The following is a 14,776-nucleotide window of genomic DNA, read 5'->3' on the forward strand; positions in this document are numbered from 1 at the left end:
GAGCAAGTGGTCCATGTAGCTTGACATCTTATGTCAGTCAACACACTATGCCAGATGTTCCACAGAAAGAAGCAACTTTCATCACAAACCATCCCAAATCCAAATCTGCAAACATATTCATGTAGGTGCACACCACTGAATCCTTCTGAATTCAATAGGGTCTCTATCTGCCATGCACTTTACAGTACATGTGACATACTGTTAGTTAAAAATTGAAATAAAAGTTGGTAGGCCTTAATTTGCCTGGCTTTGCTTGGAAAGTCATTACCGTACTTGAGGGTCACAAGACAAATTTTTTGTTTTCCAAGGGTAATTGCTCAGTAGTTCATTCAAATCTAGGTTGTAAAAAACCTCAGATTATGTTCTTCAACACAGGTAAACTAGACCCTTTTAACAAATTTATCATTAGAGCATTTTTTCTTCCCCTAGAACCAAACACTGTCCCCCTAACACCTTCTAGGTTAAAGCTAAACAAATGTTAACCTAATAGAGATGTGTACATACAGTCTTATTAGTGCACATGGAAGAAGGTGAACTCAGCTGGGAAACAATCCGCATCCAACTTAGATTATGTGAGAAGCAACAGTGAGTAAAGCAGCAATTCAGAAGAAACAAAACCAAACTAAAACCAAAATGATCACTAAAAATCAGTCCACCCCAAAACCAAACACCTTGATAGTTTATTTCAGAATGGCTTAGTCACAGAGATTATGATAAAGACATTTTTAAAGATTCTTCATCTCAACCGTCTATCAACTTTTTTCCTGATTTCCAAATAAACAAAAACCCTCAAAATTATTTGTATGTAATTAGTTATATATGTATTCAACAACTATATTTTAAATAATCTCAATATCAGTATGCCAATAACAAAAATGACATTTTTGTATGTCTGATTCTAATTTAAAAAGTAATACCTTATTAAAAATTAATAGTCATTAGAAGGTTAAATTAACATTAATTGTGTTAACTGTCACAGCATATAATGCCTCTCAAAATACACATGAAAACAGAAATTACATACAATCTTCTACTGCAAAAAGTTAGCCCATTCAAACACTTACAAAATATGGAAATAGAAGTAAAAGGGTAAAAAAAAATAAATTTGCAAATTATATGTAAAATCTAGTCAACTAACAAATTACATGGTCCAACAGAAAAACTCAAGAAGCAAAAACTGCCTTCTGTGATGTGACAAATCTTTAGCAACACTGTCTCAATACTATGTAGGAGAGAAGGGAAAAAAAAAAAAAAAAAGGAGAGGATATCCTAAAGCAAGCTTCCGACTTAATTTCTAGGCCTGCCACCAACAATCATAAACTCTACCAAAGCTATTAACAATGGTAGCTTCTTTTCTTAACGTGGATCCTAAATAATCATATGCCACCACCAAAAAAAACCACCAAAATTTCAGTAACTACAAATATCTGACTAAGGTTTTCCAGACATCACTGTAACTCAATAACTACTCCACTGTGCTATGAACTCTACAGCTTCAAGCTGGAAGTCAATCTAGGACAACCAATAGAAAGTGCACCTGTACAATTACTGCATTTCCTAATTCAGAAGGCCAAACTAGAGACAGATAAAGCTTGTGTGTACTCAGCCCACCAAAACAGAAATCCAAAAGCCCATACTTAATTTGTACATACTGCACATCTATGTTATCATTAACTGCAATGAAAAATATCATATTTATAATTCAGAAACAGAAAATTACATTCCTTAACCAACATACACATAACTTCATTCTAAATGAGATGTAAGTATCCATATATACAGCATCCAAAACAACTATGTACACAATCATTTAAAAATCTTTTCCACAGAGAATCACCCAGACTTAATAAAAATTTATTTTTAAGAAGCAATCTAGTAAATTAATAGTACCTTACATAGTAATTTAAAATATTTAATATGAACTCCATGCTACAATGAAAAATAACCTGCATCACAAAAAAAAAATCTGTATAATTTCCAAGGAATGCAATCTTATTTTTAAAACCTGCAGAAATTTATTATTTTTCAAGTAATAAAAAGATTATTTAGCTCTTTGTACTCTAAAATAGAAAATAATAATATATGCTGCTAGTAATTGATAACAATATAATTTGTGCAAAATAGTCTACCTTCCTGCAGATGCATTTTTATTCCACATCTGACCCCACTAAACAGTAAACAAATTTACATATATCAACACATTTCAGTGCTTCAAATATTAACCTAAGTTTCTATAACTACAATAACATGATCTCTTAGTAACAGTCCTTCAGTACCGTCATTCTAAAACAATCAAAAAAAATGGCCTCTGACATATACTGTTTGTGTACTTGGGATCCCTTCAAAGTTTAAGGCTTGCAGATGTAAAATAAAAATAACTATAAAACAGAATCACCTTTAACTGATCACTGTACCAGACGAAAAAGGAATTACAAGTTTTTTTTTCTGCTTTATTTTATAGCATTTTAAAAGAGTGGGGATATTTTTATTATTGCACACACTGAAAACTAAATATAACCCCGCACACAAAAATACTAGTGCAACAGCTTGATAGCACTCACCGCAAGTAATACTGTTTTAAAGCGAAGGCAGCGTTAGAACAACTTCTGGGAAAGTTAAACTCTTCTACAATTTCTCCCCACTGATTCTTCTCTGATACCTGTCAGAAACAACACACAAGCCGAGATACACAACGTACACGTAAACATGTTGCTGACAGCGAACATCACAAAAAAAACACAGGCTGCCATGAAGCAAATAGATAAATATATAAAAAGAAACAAACATGAATGTATATGTGATTTAGGACTATATATTTTACTGACAGTCGGTAGTATTCTCCTTTCGGGAATAATTCCGCTTCTCAGGGGTCTTTTACTGCATTTATTTTGTAATATACACATTATTTTTTTCGGGGGGAACGGCCGGGAGTGGTGGTATTGTTTTGGGGTTTGTTTGTTTTTGTTTTTACTGCCTGGACAATAACCAATCGGGAGTCCCTCTGTCGCCCCCTTTTAAATCCTAACGCGGCCCGTTAAAAACCCAAAGAAGTTTAAAATAATGCAGGGAAGTGCTGGCGGGGGGCGCCCCCTGGGCTGCGGGGCGCGGGGGCGCCGGCCCGGGGGGTCCCCCCAACACAGATCCACAGACACAGAGAGGCCTTTCTTTTGAGGCCTACATTTCTGTCCCCAGCCTTGAAGCCTAAAGATGGCTATTTGATTACACACCGTCTTGGGTGCCCCTTTTGTTATTTTTCCCCGGGAAGGGCTCGGAGGGCAGCGCCCGGCCCCCCCCGGCTGCGAGGATCGTTCCCTAGCCCATGCTCCGTGCCGATTATCGATGTTAAACATGCCCGCTAATTTTGAGTTGCACTAAAACTGCACTCAGACTCTCTCCTCTGTCTCTCCCTCTGCAAGAGAGACACGCACAGAGCTGCCACCACAGCCGAAAGAAGCCTGCTCTCGCCGCCCAGCAGCTCCCTGCTCCCCCCCTCGCCTTCCCGCGGGAGGGGGGCATGGGCGAGGGGGTCCGGCAGAGGCGGAGGAGGCAGGAGTGGGGTGCGCGCCGTACCCCCGGGTCCCCCTTCATCGCTCTGCCGACAAGGCCGAGCCACCAACCTGCCTATCTGTTCGCTTCCTCCTTCCACCCCCCACCTTCTCTAACCGGCTTTAAATAGGACGGTTCCCGGCCACCCCAGCTCCCCCCGCCACCCCCGGGGGTCAGAGGAGACTTTTGGGAAGAGGTTAGTAGGAGGGAAACCCAAATTAAAACTTCCACTCACCTTCCCAAATCCGCCTAAAGTGGTGACTCTGGTATAGAGAGCGTGAAGATCCAGCTCCTTCCCACCCACCACGGGGATCTTCTTAAAAGGAGACCTGCCAAAGGAGATACACACAAAACACCACAACTTGTCAGCTCTGCCCCCTTTTCTCCCCTCGCTGGGGCTGCCGTGTCCTTCAGGGAAGGGGCTGGAAGTTGGATCTGGTCGATTTAAAAGCCTCCCCCCCTCCCGTTCCATCTCCCCATTTTCCTCACCCTCTGCTGTGGTGAAACTGCCGCAGCTCGTCCAGGAAAGCGAGTCCCTTTCTCCGCTGGTCTGCGTGGTTTTTACCCGTCGAATTTGCCATTTTTGTAATAAAAAAGGTTCTCGTAAAAAAAAAATCCAATTAAAAAAAAAAAAAAAACGGCCGACAACAACAACAACAATCCCCGGCTCCTCCTTGTCTTTAAGAGACCCAGGTGCCCGTGCTCGGCCGGGGATCAGCCATGGAGAGGGGCTTGTTTAAAAAAAAGTTTAAAAGGAATAAGGGAGCCCCGAGAGTGTGGTAATTGCGAGTCCTGTCTCCACACAACACACGGGCGAAGAGGCAGGGAGGGAGAGGGGCACCTCTCAGTAATTCCTCCTCCCGCGGCTGCTGCCTCTCTCAGCACCACAAACCCAGCCGATCCAGCCTGCACATGAGACTCAACATGGTGCTGCTGGATCACACAATGAATTGGGTTACTGTTGTGGTGGGGCGGGGGGGGAGCCGGAGTGAGGTATTGACAGTGTGTGTGTGTTACAGCCGCGGCTCCATGCGATCTCCCTCCCTCGCTCGCTCGCTCCCTCGCTCGCTCCCTTACACACACACACTGTAGAGCTACGGCGGCGGCGGCGGTGGCGGCGGCAGCGGGATTCACTTCTCTTCTCGCTCAGACAAAAAGATCTGAGGCCGCCGTGCTTCTGCCTGGACGAAAGCGCGACACAGCGGGCCCCGGAGGCCGGTTCCGGTACTGCAAGAGGCAGCTCCAAAGGCAAAAGCCAGCACAGCCCCAGCAAGCAGTTCCTGGCGGGGAACAATAGGCTCCTCTCGCCGCTAAGGGCTCATCTGCAATGTGCCGCAAACTTCACACAAAGCCGGGCGGAAAGAGGCGAGGGAGAGGGAGAAGAGGGAGGAAAAAAACGGCTACTACCGGCTGTTCCGGGGCGCGGGGCCGGTGCAGGGCCCTCCCGTGCCAGGCTCGCGCCGACCGGCCTCTCTCCGCTGGCTGCCGGCGGGGGGGGGGGGGGAATGGGGGGGGGGGGGGGGCGGGAAAGGTGGATTTGGAAAGCGGGGACGAATTTTTTAATTGGACTAAACCCAACGCCCTGAGTTCAAGGGGAGAGAAAACAACAACCGAAGGGGGCACTGGTGGGATGTGGACTTTCGGAAAACTTTCCGAGTCCCCCGGGCCGAGGTGTTTCCAAGGGCAGGAAGTCGCCCCGGATGGCATGGCGGGGGCGGGGGGGGGGCAGCAGGAACCCCTCATTTCGAGGCATGAAAGCTTTAAAACTCCCCAAAGGAGAGTGCCGAGTGCTCTTCTGAGTAGGAGGTGCCCTGGAGAGGTTTGTCAGCAGGAGCCTAGGCTCAGAGTCACTCCATGAATATTTTTATTCTTTCTTTCTCTTGAGATACTACGGCCTGTAATTTAAGTGCCTCAAGACTGCTGTATACAATCTAAGCCGCTCATATCTTTCTGTACATTGACAAATGGAACATGCAGTACAAAATTAATGGAGGAGGAAGGTCTTGGCCCTCACCCTGGATGGGCAGCAGCCCCCAGTGGCACAGCAAGCCGCTTCCCCTCTGCCTGTGGTGTGCGCAGTGTTTGTAAACACTCACCTCCTGACGTGTTTCCACATGGGAAACCAGGAGAAGACCTGCACGCCGACCATGGTGCAGCTTGGTCGACTTGGGCTAAACGAGAGCAAGAAAGGGCCCCTGGGGTGAAGCGTGCCTTCCATCAAATCTTTGCTCCTCGGGTAAAGCAGGCGGTGCCCAGGTGGGCATTTGTCCTTCCTTGGCATGCAAACAGCAGCAGGTGAGTGCTTGCTCCAGTTTAAGAGACTCTGAAGGAATATTTGCCCCTCACAACCCGTACATTGCAATCCAAAGCTAGATCGGGCCTACGGGGTTGGGGGTTTTTAAAGCAGAACTCAATAAAGTCAGTAAGGAGCAGTGTTTTAGAATCAATGGCACATGATGGCCTCCAGTGAGCACTTAAAGAAGGAAATCTGCAATTCCTTTCTACTCCATGTACTAACTTAAGAAAACTATTTTTTTCCCTAGGATTTTTTTTTTCCTTTTGGTTTGCATGCTGTTTCAGTTTGAATATAGAGACAGAATAATGCTTGGTAAGATTTGCCCTGGGTTCATGATTTGGGGGGAAGGACGGATATACATGAGTTTCAAATTAATAGTCTGTACTGAAAGTTGGTAGTGTGTGGATTTCAGAGTATGAAATGCATAATGTCTTATTCACTATAGCATTAAGAGCCTTCCCTTCCCCCCCCCCCCTTAAAATTAGACCTTCAGCTCCTGTCTCTGACACTCTGAGCTTCTGCTATTTCACCTACAATATGCATAAGACTGCCAAAGCCAGGATAATACAAATCAGATTTAAAACAAGCGTCTGGGGGGCTAAAGCCCTCTTTTAGACACACAGTGAAACTTCCCTTCAAGGGAGGGCGGTGGTTTTTAATCATGCCTTAAATATTCCTTAAAAGCAGGGGGTCTCCCTTCCGCGAGGGGCGGTCGGCAGAGGTGAGTCACCGCTCGCCCGGGCGCTGTGTAAGGGGAGCGGGAGGCAGAGGGGAGGACAGGCAAGTTGCGTAGCAGGGCTAGGTGGGTTTCCATGCTAAGCACAGCAATTGCGCACGGTCCCTTACGTAACTGTCAGCCGGGGATTCCCTAGACGGGGTCACTTTATTCAACCATTACACAGACCCCGGCCGCCGCTCCGGCGCGCCTGAGCTGCCGCGGCCGCTGTGACTGAGGCTGCGGCTGCTGCAAGGAAGCGCGGCGGCTCCTCACAAAATGGCGGCGCCCATGGAAGCGGCAGCCCCATTTTGTGCCCGGCAGAGCCTGTCAACAAACGCCGACTTGGCCGAGGCTGAGGAACAGAAGGCGGCGGCTCGTTCGCGTTACGGAGCGCGGAGGGAGGAGAGCGGAGGATTTCACCGCCCTCCCGCCGCCGAGAGGAGACTCGAGCGCGCGCGTTGGGGGGAGGGAGGAGAGGGAGGTGAAGGGCGACGCGAGCAGTGAGCGAGTCAGAGGCTGCGTTATCCCAGCGCGGAGCTGCCGGAGCTGCGGCGCGGGGGAGGGGAAGGCTAAGGCCAAGGCAGGCGGCCTTGGCGCTGCCCTCGCTGGGGCGTAGCTCCCGGGGACCCGGGGGCTGCGGAGACTCGGGGGCTGCAGGAGCGGCTGGCGACGGCGGCTCGGAGCCCGGGGCTGCCCGCACGGGGGGCGCTGCCCCCGCTCCCGCGCTGCCCGGGCGGACGGGACCGTTCCTGTCGGACTCCGGCGAACCTGTAATGAATGACAGGACGATCGAGCTCCTTGTGTAGCTAACTAGGTCACTGACAGCACTTAATTACTGTTTGTTTCATTTTAGTGCGTGCCTTATGAATAAACCGGCTATTAGGCTGATGCTTCAAGTAACATTATCCAGCACCAAGGTACAAAATGTCTGTATTGGACTCTGATCTTGCGATGCCAGCTTGGTAATAATTACTATTTTACATTAACGATGTCTTGGTTCTTATAGCTTGGTTATTCGGCTTATAGCTGAAGCAGGTGGAGATCCCTTACGATAAGGTTGTGAAGCTGATTCTAGTATGACACCACCGGGTTTGTTTATGTTTGTAAACGGAGTTCCTCCATTTTTAAAGGTAGAGAAGGGGCTTGTGCATTAAGATTTTTTTTTTCTGATCTATTTGTCTTAATATGCATGCTTTTTAATGGTATTAAATAAAGGAAATTACCTATTTCTGGTGGAAGTTACAATTTTTAAATGTACCAAAATTACCTTGATATTAAGGAATTATAAAATATCTGCATACTAAAGAGTCAAAGATCAAAAGTAGGGAAAAGGGAAAAAATCTTGCTATTTAGAGAAAGGTCCTTTTATTGATCTCTGTATAGTATTTGTCAATGCAATTTGAGTTTATATGTAAAATAAAACCTCTGCTGTTTGTGAGTGTTACTGTATACAGTGAATTTCAGTGTCTAAATGTTACAGAATTCTTGCAGACAGACAGGATAGGTCCATACCTGAATTGTCAGTATTCAGTGCTGCTTGCAGGGATTTTTTCCCTCTCTGTTGGTTGGGGTTTTTTAAGTATAGCTATGTTAAGTGAATACTGTTCTAGCAGTGGTATCCTGTGTTACAGTTTCTTTTTTTTTTTTTAATTTTTTTAATCTTTAATATTTAATTTTCCACTTATTACCTATCTGCAATATTGCTGCTTTACAGGGAGCAGGCCACAGTTGCTGTAGTTGCTCAGTTGCTGTTAATGTGCCACTGACTATGTATTTGCTTTCTGGTGGGTGAAATATTCTCACTCATTTCCATTTTTGCTTGTGCTGCTCTTGAATTGTGGCAACATTATGTTCTGATGAGTGTAACTAGTATCACTAGCTATATGCTACTAGTATTAAATAATATACTACATGTATTAAACAGTAAACTGCAAATCCTTAGAAACAGAAGTATTTGTGTGTATGTGCATGTGCTATATACATGGTTTTTGAAAATGCAGCCTGTTAGATGGAGTAGAGAATAGAGTAAATTCGCTCTTAAGACTGCAGTTAGCATATAATAGAGGTGCAATGTGAAAATAAGCACAAGAATTACAGGATGAACTTCTGGTAGATGAGAGGGTCAGAAAGGCAAAGCTCAACCATATTTAACAAAAAACCATTAAAGTGTTGGAGTAACTGCATATGCTGGGCTAAAGACTTCAGTATTTGCTTGATTTGCTGTAGCAAATGTACACTTCAACAAGGGGCATTTACTCAATAAGCTCTACCCCTTCTTACTGAATAACACATTAAAATTCTTTATTACATTTTAGTGTGCTAGTTGCTTTTAAAGATTCTGCTACTTAGTATAGACCATAAGGGACTAGTCTTCAGTGGTACACCATTAAATCATAAGTGAAAGGTCTTATGCATGAAATTAAGTGCTAAACAGCATAGCAAAGGTGGGAAAGTGGAGGTCCAGCATTACAGGCTACTTCTGCACACTTGTTCACAGTTTTCAGTACAGTTACTGTAACTTAACTACCTCAGGAGGCTTGGGTTAAATAATCTTACAAAAAAAAAACAAAACACTTTTACATTGGAAAGACCTGCCTTCTTAAGCTATTTATTTAAATAATTTATGACACTTGCTCTCCTAAATCTTCCAACAGGATGTGCACCTTCCTCATTTCAACTTTATGGTATTACTACTCAAGAAATAAAACAGAGGGAAACTTTGGCTACATAAACACTATTGAAAATAGCCAAGTAAATTGATTAAGCACTTTAAAAATGTTATCTGTTATTACTGTAATCTTTTAATACTTGCTGTTTTTCACAAAGGTCTACTTCTTGCAATTAATGAATTTTATGGTCATCTAAGCTCTTAACTTACAAGTACTTCAAAGTTGATGGTTTTTCAGTTATGCAATGAGGTATGAAATGCACGTAGGGTTTTCCTGCTTTGTAACTGAAGGAGAAGTAAAAATAAATACATAAATGCATTCCCACTTGATTTCAAAATTGCCATACTTTTGAAATCCTAATTTGTGGGTCCTGACTTAGGTGAACACTCTGGGTTGGCAGTACTTCAGCAGTAAGTTTAGAAAGATTGTCAAATTCATATCATCTTCTTGCAGGCAGAAAAAAAATGGTGCTTTAAGTTATCATAAGTGTAATGCAGATTAGGGCCTCAATGGCAAAAAATGTTTTGATGTTCTAGCAGTCTGTAGCACAGAAGTCATTAATTTCCTGACAGCAAATGGGTGCAGGTTTTTTCTTAAAAAAAAAAAGTATTTGGTTCTAGTAAATAAACTTACCTTTAATCTCACACATTACTTTATTATGACCTCTGTGTCAGTGTGATCTGGTGGATGGCACACTTCCCCTGCCACTATAGCTGTGCACTGTTCCCTGAAATAGCTAGTGTGATTCATGTTTCTGGTTGAATGTGTGAAAGTTTGATTGAGATGCAAAACTGAGAGAGTTCTTCTGAATGTTAAAAAGGAACCATGCTCAGAAATACAGAAATGATCAGATTAAATTTGGCAAAAGGTTTTTGTCAATTAAGAATTATGGTATCATACTTGGATGGGGAAGGTCCAATTAACCTAAAGCAAAACCAAACCTATTAACTTCATGACGTTTGTTATAAGTAAAAGTGGTGAAATCATACTAGTAGGAGAGTTCTCGGTATTGCAGATTTACCAGCAATATTTCCTTGTCACGTAGTACTGTCTCATCTTTGTATTTTTACCAATTCAAATGGCAGTCAGCAGCAGCTAAAATTATGTTGAAATTCCTCTGAGTAAGCAGTTGCCTTACCTAACTTTTATATGGGCATAAATGAAAAGGGAAGTAATTAGTGCAACTGTGAATATGTGGACAGACAATACATGTGACAATTTATGCATTTCAGTATAATATGTGCTAGAAGAACACTTCTGAAAACTTAAATAGTAAACAAAAGAACTATTTGCCAAATAACATATAAACTAAGTAATCTACTAAAATTGTCCAAGCAAACCAAGAACTTAAAGCAGTGAAAACACATGAATACCACAGATGTACTTTAAAAGGAAAAAAATTCGTTGCTGTTTAATTATGATTCTCAATGTATCTGTTGGTGATACGTGTAATCTGGATTTGGCCTTACAGACTGCTGATAGATAGGTGCATTGCATTGAATGCCGTTTTGTTGCCCAGATAAAGGGAAGTATTTTTATTTTTAGAGTAACTGGAAGACAGATACCCTCAAATTTAGTGCATTGTTCAAATGCTGATGTGATAGCTAATTTGAAAATCACACTTAAAATATAGGACTTAAGTTTTTAACTACCGTTGTGTCTAATATAATTGAAAAAAAAAGCTAATGAGAAATAGTTTTTGGAGTTGTTTACTACAAAGGGTTATCAAATGTAGTCGAGTATCAGTTCCTGTTTCTTGCAGAAACAGGATACCATTTAAAGCTCTTAGGGGAATCTATGACTATTAATTTTCAGATATAAAAATGTTTATTAGGCTGAGCTGCTACTACTTCTGAATTTCAAACCTTAATGTGAGACTTGTCTTAGAATCTTGCTGCAAACTCTCTTTGTAAGCAGTGAAAATTGTTTAGGAAAATGCAGAAATGGCATGCCTATATAAGCTCCTAGATCTTCTATCAGTTCTTGATTTTAGGGCTTCTGAGGCTCTCAGGGTCTTTATGTTTAAGATCAGTTGATGCACAGGGCAGGGTAAGTGTCTGGTTCTGGGCTGAGGTGCACTTAATAGCGTTCAGAGAAGAGTGAGCATAGTCCCCTAACCCTTTACCAAGAGGCAAAAGTGCAGTCTGGGTATTTGGGGTGTAGCCATGTTCAAGCGTGTTACGCAAGCCAGTCTGCTTAGCCTTGTCCTTATCTAGCTTGTGTTCGGAGTGGGGAAACAGCACGCTGGGGAAAGGTCTCTTCCCTCCATGAAACTCCCTTGCATGTAATAGAAAAGAGTCGAGAAGCTGGGAAAATTCTAACAGTCCTGCTGAAGAACAAAAAAGGGAGATGAGAGAAAATAGGGACTTGAGCAAAGGAGTGAGGAAAATCTGATAATTTTGAGTGGGACAATTCACTCTCTGTGTGCTTTTAAGCAGTGTCACAGGTGACTTTAGATACAGATCTCCTTAGGTGCATTTACCCTGAAGTTTGTTTCTATCTTTTGCTGATTTGGGAATATTGAGTACTATTCACACTTTACTACAAAACAAAAAATTAGACTTCTTTATTGTTCTGAGTATTTTATTCCAGTTTGTTGAACATGAACTTCCCAGTGGCTTGAGTCACATGCTGCACTACAGACTGCTTGTAGTAAATTCCCCAGCATAAACAGGAGTTGTCTGAAATTACAGAGTGGTCTCTTAGAATGAAACTTCTTTCATGTCATGTTTCATCCTTCACAAAGTTAGTTACTCAAGTGATACTTTACAAAGTCAAAATAGATTATTTTTTTCTTTAATGATACAAGTTTGGTTAGATTTATAAGACAATAAAAGTGAAGTAAGCCTATCTGTGAATGAAGCCCTGAGAATATTGTGTTTCATCTGTTACCTCTATTTTAATAAGTCTGGGCTCATTCTTCACTTTGCTTTAGGAATATTAAATAATGTCACAGTTTTTCCTTTGAGAGGTTGCCAAGCTATTACAGAGCCTCCATAGTGTTCCATTGGAATTAATTGTGCTTAGAAGTCATGAAAATGGAGTTGTGTATCCTTAAGCCAGATGTTTTGTCATGTTTGCAGTAATACACAGAAATTATAGTATGTATTTGATAGTGTGAATTTCCCCACGTCATTTAATTTTTGTTCTAAGGAATCATCTCATTTTGCCAAAATATGCTAATTAAGTTTTCAAAGATGTTTTTTAATTTTTTTTTAATATTTGGGTAAATAACTGCAGCCAAGTTAATCTCAGGATAAATTTATTTATTTATAGAAGAAAACACATAGACATTCAATTTACTCATTTTTTTATCTGCCAGAGAGTTCTTGACATTAAATAAAAGTCTAATAGTTTCTGTTTGTGTCTGAACATAAAATTATGTATAATTGCATGATAACCTTAACATATATGAAAATTAAGTGGAAGAATTCAGTGCTCATTGCTTAAGTTTTCCATCCGTGACATCATGCATGTGTATCATAAGAATCCTTAATTATATGATCACTTTTTTGATGCATGAACCTTCAGTTTGAGAGGGAAACTTCTCACTGAATTAAAAAACCAGAAAAGTTATTTCTCTATATCTGCATGATGTTAAGTGTGTATCTGAATGCAGGGTTTTTTTTTTTTGCTTTCCCTGCAGGCTTTTCTGGAGTAATCATTAGGAGAGTATCTAAATGCTTTTACTAATGAGTTCCCAAAATTCTGAATTAGTAGCGTTATCATCACTGTGTTGCTGAGACAGCTAAGGCATACAGGGATCCAATGAAAGAATGGCTGCTAAATTGGGTTGGTTTACATTTAATCAAAACACACTTTCACTGAATATAATGTACAGGTTATCTGAGGGTAGGGGTTGTTCAGCTGTAGGAGTGATAGCTATAATTTTGGAGTTGTGTTAAATTCAGCAACAGGCTTTTTCTTGAACTTTTGGGTACATGCTGTGGTCCTGTCTGCATTATTAGGGCTTTTCCTGGTGCAGCATTACTGGAATGCTCTGTTCCTCAGAGCAGTTGAACTGCTGAGAAGGCTGTTTGCATACGGTAGATTCTCCTTGATATTTCTACATTTATTTTCCAGCAGCTTGAATTTGGAACTCAGAAAATGAGACGCACTTCGTTAGAGGCCACCAGTTCGATACAAGAAACTCGCTGCTCTGTAAATCCCTGATAAAGACAGAAATAGCAGTGGTGTGTACCCAACAGGATGCATTTGCGGTAGCCTCCCAACATCCCCTATCCCTCCCTCCCTGTGAGGCTGCTGCTGGCTTTTGGCGGGGCCTGGGTGCCAGAAGAGGGAGCACGGAACACAGCAGAGCCCCAGCCTGAATGTCCCTGCTGCTGCTTCAGGTAGGAAGAACTCTGCAAGGACCATCAGTCAAAGAATGGAACAGTTTCATTAACTAGCTGAATGGCGTGGGAGAATTCCCAAAAGGTTACTTAGTTTGCTAATCTCTGCTTAAGAGGTTCTGGTGACTTCATTGCTAGCAAAGGCTTAGACTCAGAAGTACTGTCTGTCTTTTTAATTTTTATTTATTTGTTTAAGTTTTAAGAAAGGACTGACTGATGAATGGATAGCATTTATATTGTTGAAGAGTTTTTTTGTTCCCACTTTAGTGCTACTGGGCTTCAGTTAGGTCTGAGAAAGATAGGAGTGCTTTACACAGCTGTTTGCTTTATTTCTCCTTATCTCCTCCACATCTCATTGTCACAAAATGTGTGAGACATGTCTTGTGATTAGAACACCAAGGGCTAGTCTGTCATCGTATGCCTCTTGAGGGGAGGGGAAGCACAAAAAAAACTTTTAAAAAAAACCAAACAAACAAAACACAAAAAACCAAACAAATATCCCCACCCCAAACCTATAGTTTGGGAGAGGGAAGTTTCCAATTCCAGTATATGATCTTCATGAGCACAGTTACTGTAGAATAAAGAGGTTTCTGGCTTGAATTCAATAGTACTGTTCTGTAAAAAAAGCTTTCTATTAAATACTCAACTGGGTATTTGGATGATATACTGAACATCTGTTGTAATGAAGAGTCTTCAAAGGTCTGCTTTTTGGTGCTCTTCTGGTTCTGGGGAAGAGGCAGAAAGAAAAACTTGCTTTTTGTTTATTCTTGCTGTTTTTAATGGCCAGTTGTGGTTCCTAAGTATAGAGGTCAGACTTTTATATGCTGGCTATATTAGAACTGACTTATATGCCTGCAACTGGTTCAGTGCTGGCTGGAGAGAAGCAGGCATTTCTCAAACAAACTGTTGAAGCAGCTTCAATGTTCTTCATCTTTTCATGGAAAGTGAGGGGATGTGATGTTAGCAAATTTTTGAAGGAAAAATTGTCAGACAGGATTTTATATGGCCTTTTAGGTAGCTCAGTACATCTTCCCCTGCCTTAGTACATGACAAAACTCCACCACAAAACATATGCTGTGCAGCCACCAGCCTTTTATAAAGCTGTCATGCACATTGAAACACTGCAGCTTTCTAGGTGTTTTGAAAGTGGGTGTCCTGTCTGATGGAGTTTTGTCCATTGCCACACCAGAGTACT

The 14,776-nt window shown here is 41.9% G+C and overlaps 2 protein-coding genes across 3 annotated transcripts in view; one reads left to right on the top strand and one right to left on the bottom strand.

The window, feature by feature from the left end:
• Positions 1 to 4,959, bottom strand: part of ARID2 (AT-rich interaction domain 2) — a 94,517-nt gene extending 89,558 nt beyond the window's left edge. Inside the window, exons 1-3 of one of the 2 annotated variants that reach the window (XM_005519296.3) lie at positions 4,036 to 4,959; positions 3,782 to 3,875; positions 2,562 to 2,659 (exon numbers count right to left, since the gene is read on the bottom strand). In XM_005519296.3, the coding sequence (XP_005519353.1) occupies positions 2,562 to 2,659; positions 3,782 to 3,875; positions 4,036 to 4,127 (284 nt within the window). In that variant the 5' untranslated portion in view covers positions 4,128 to 4,959. The other variant, XM_088055397.1, reaches the window with a different exon arrangement.
• Positions 4,960 to 5,533: 574 nt separating this feature from the next.
• LOC148184338 (uncharacterized) overlaps positions 5,534 to 14,776 on the top strand; it is a 45,161-nt gene continuing 35,918 nt past the window's right edge. The window contains exons 1-2 of the mRNA XM_088055702.1: positions 5,534 to 5,841; positions 7,414 to 7,477. Of these exons, the coding sequence (XP_087911828.1) occupies positions 5,534 to 5,841; positions 7,414 to 7,477 (372 nt within the window). The remainder of the gene's footprint in view (positions 5,842 to 7,413; positions 7,478 to 14,776) is intronic.

This window comes from Pseudopodoces humilis, chromosome 5 (genome assembly GCF_049639895.1).
Source record: "Pseudopodoces humilis isolate 2021_Gansu_Grassland_sample_001 chromosome 5, ASM4963989v1, whole genome shotgun sequence".
Taxonomy (NCBI): Eukaryota; Metazoa; Chordata; class Aves; order Passeriformes; family Paridae; genus Pseudopodoces; species Pseudopodoces humilis.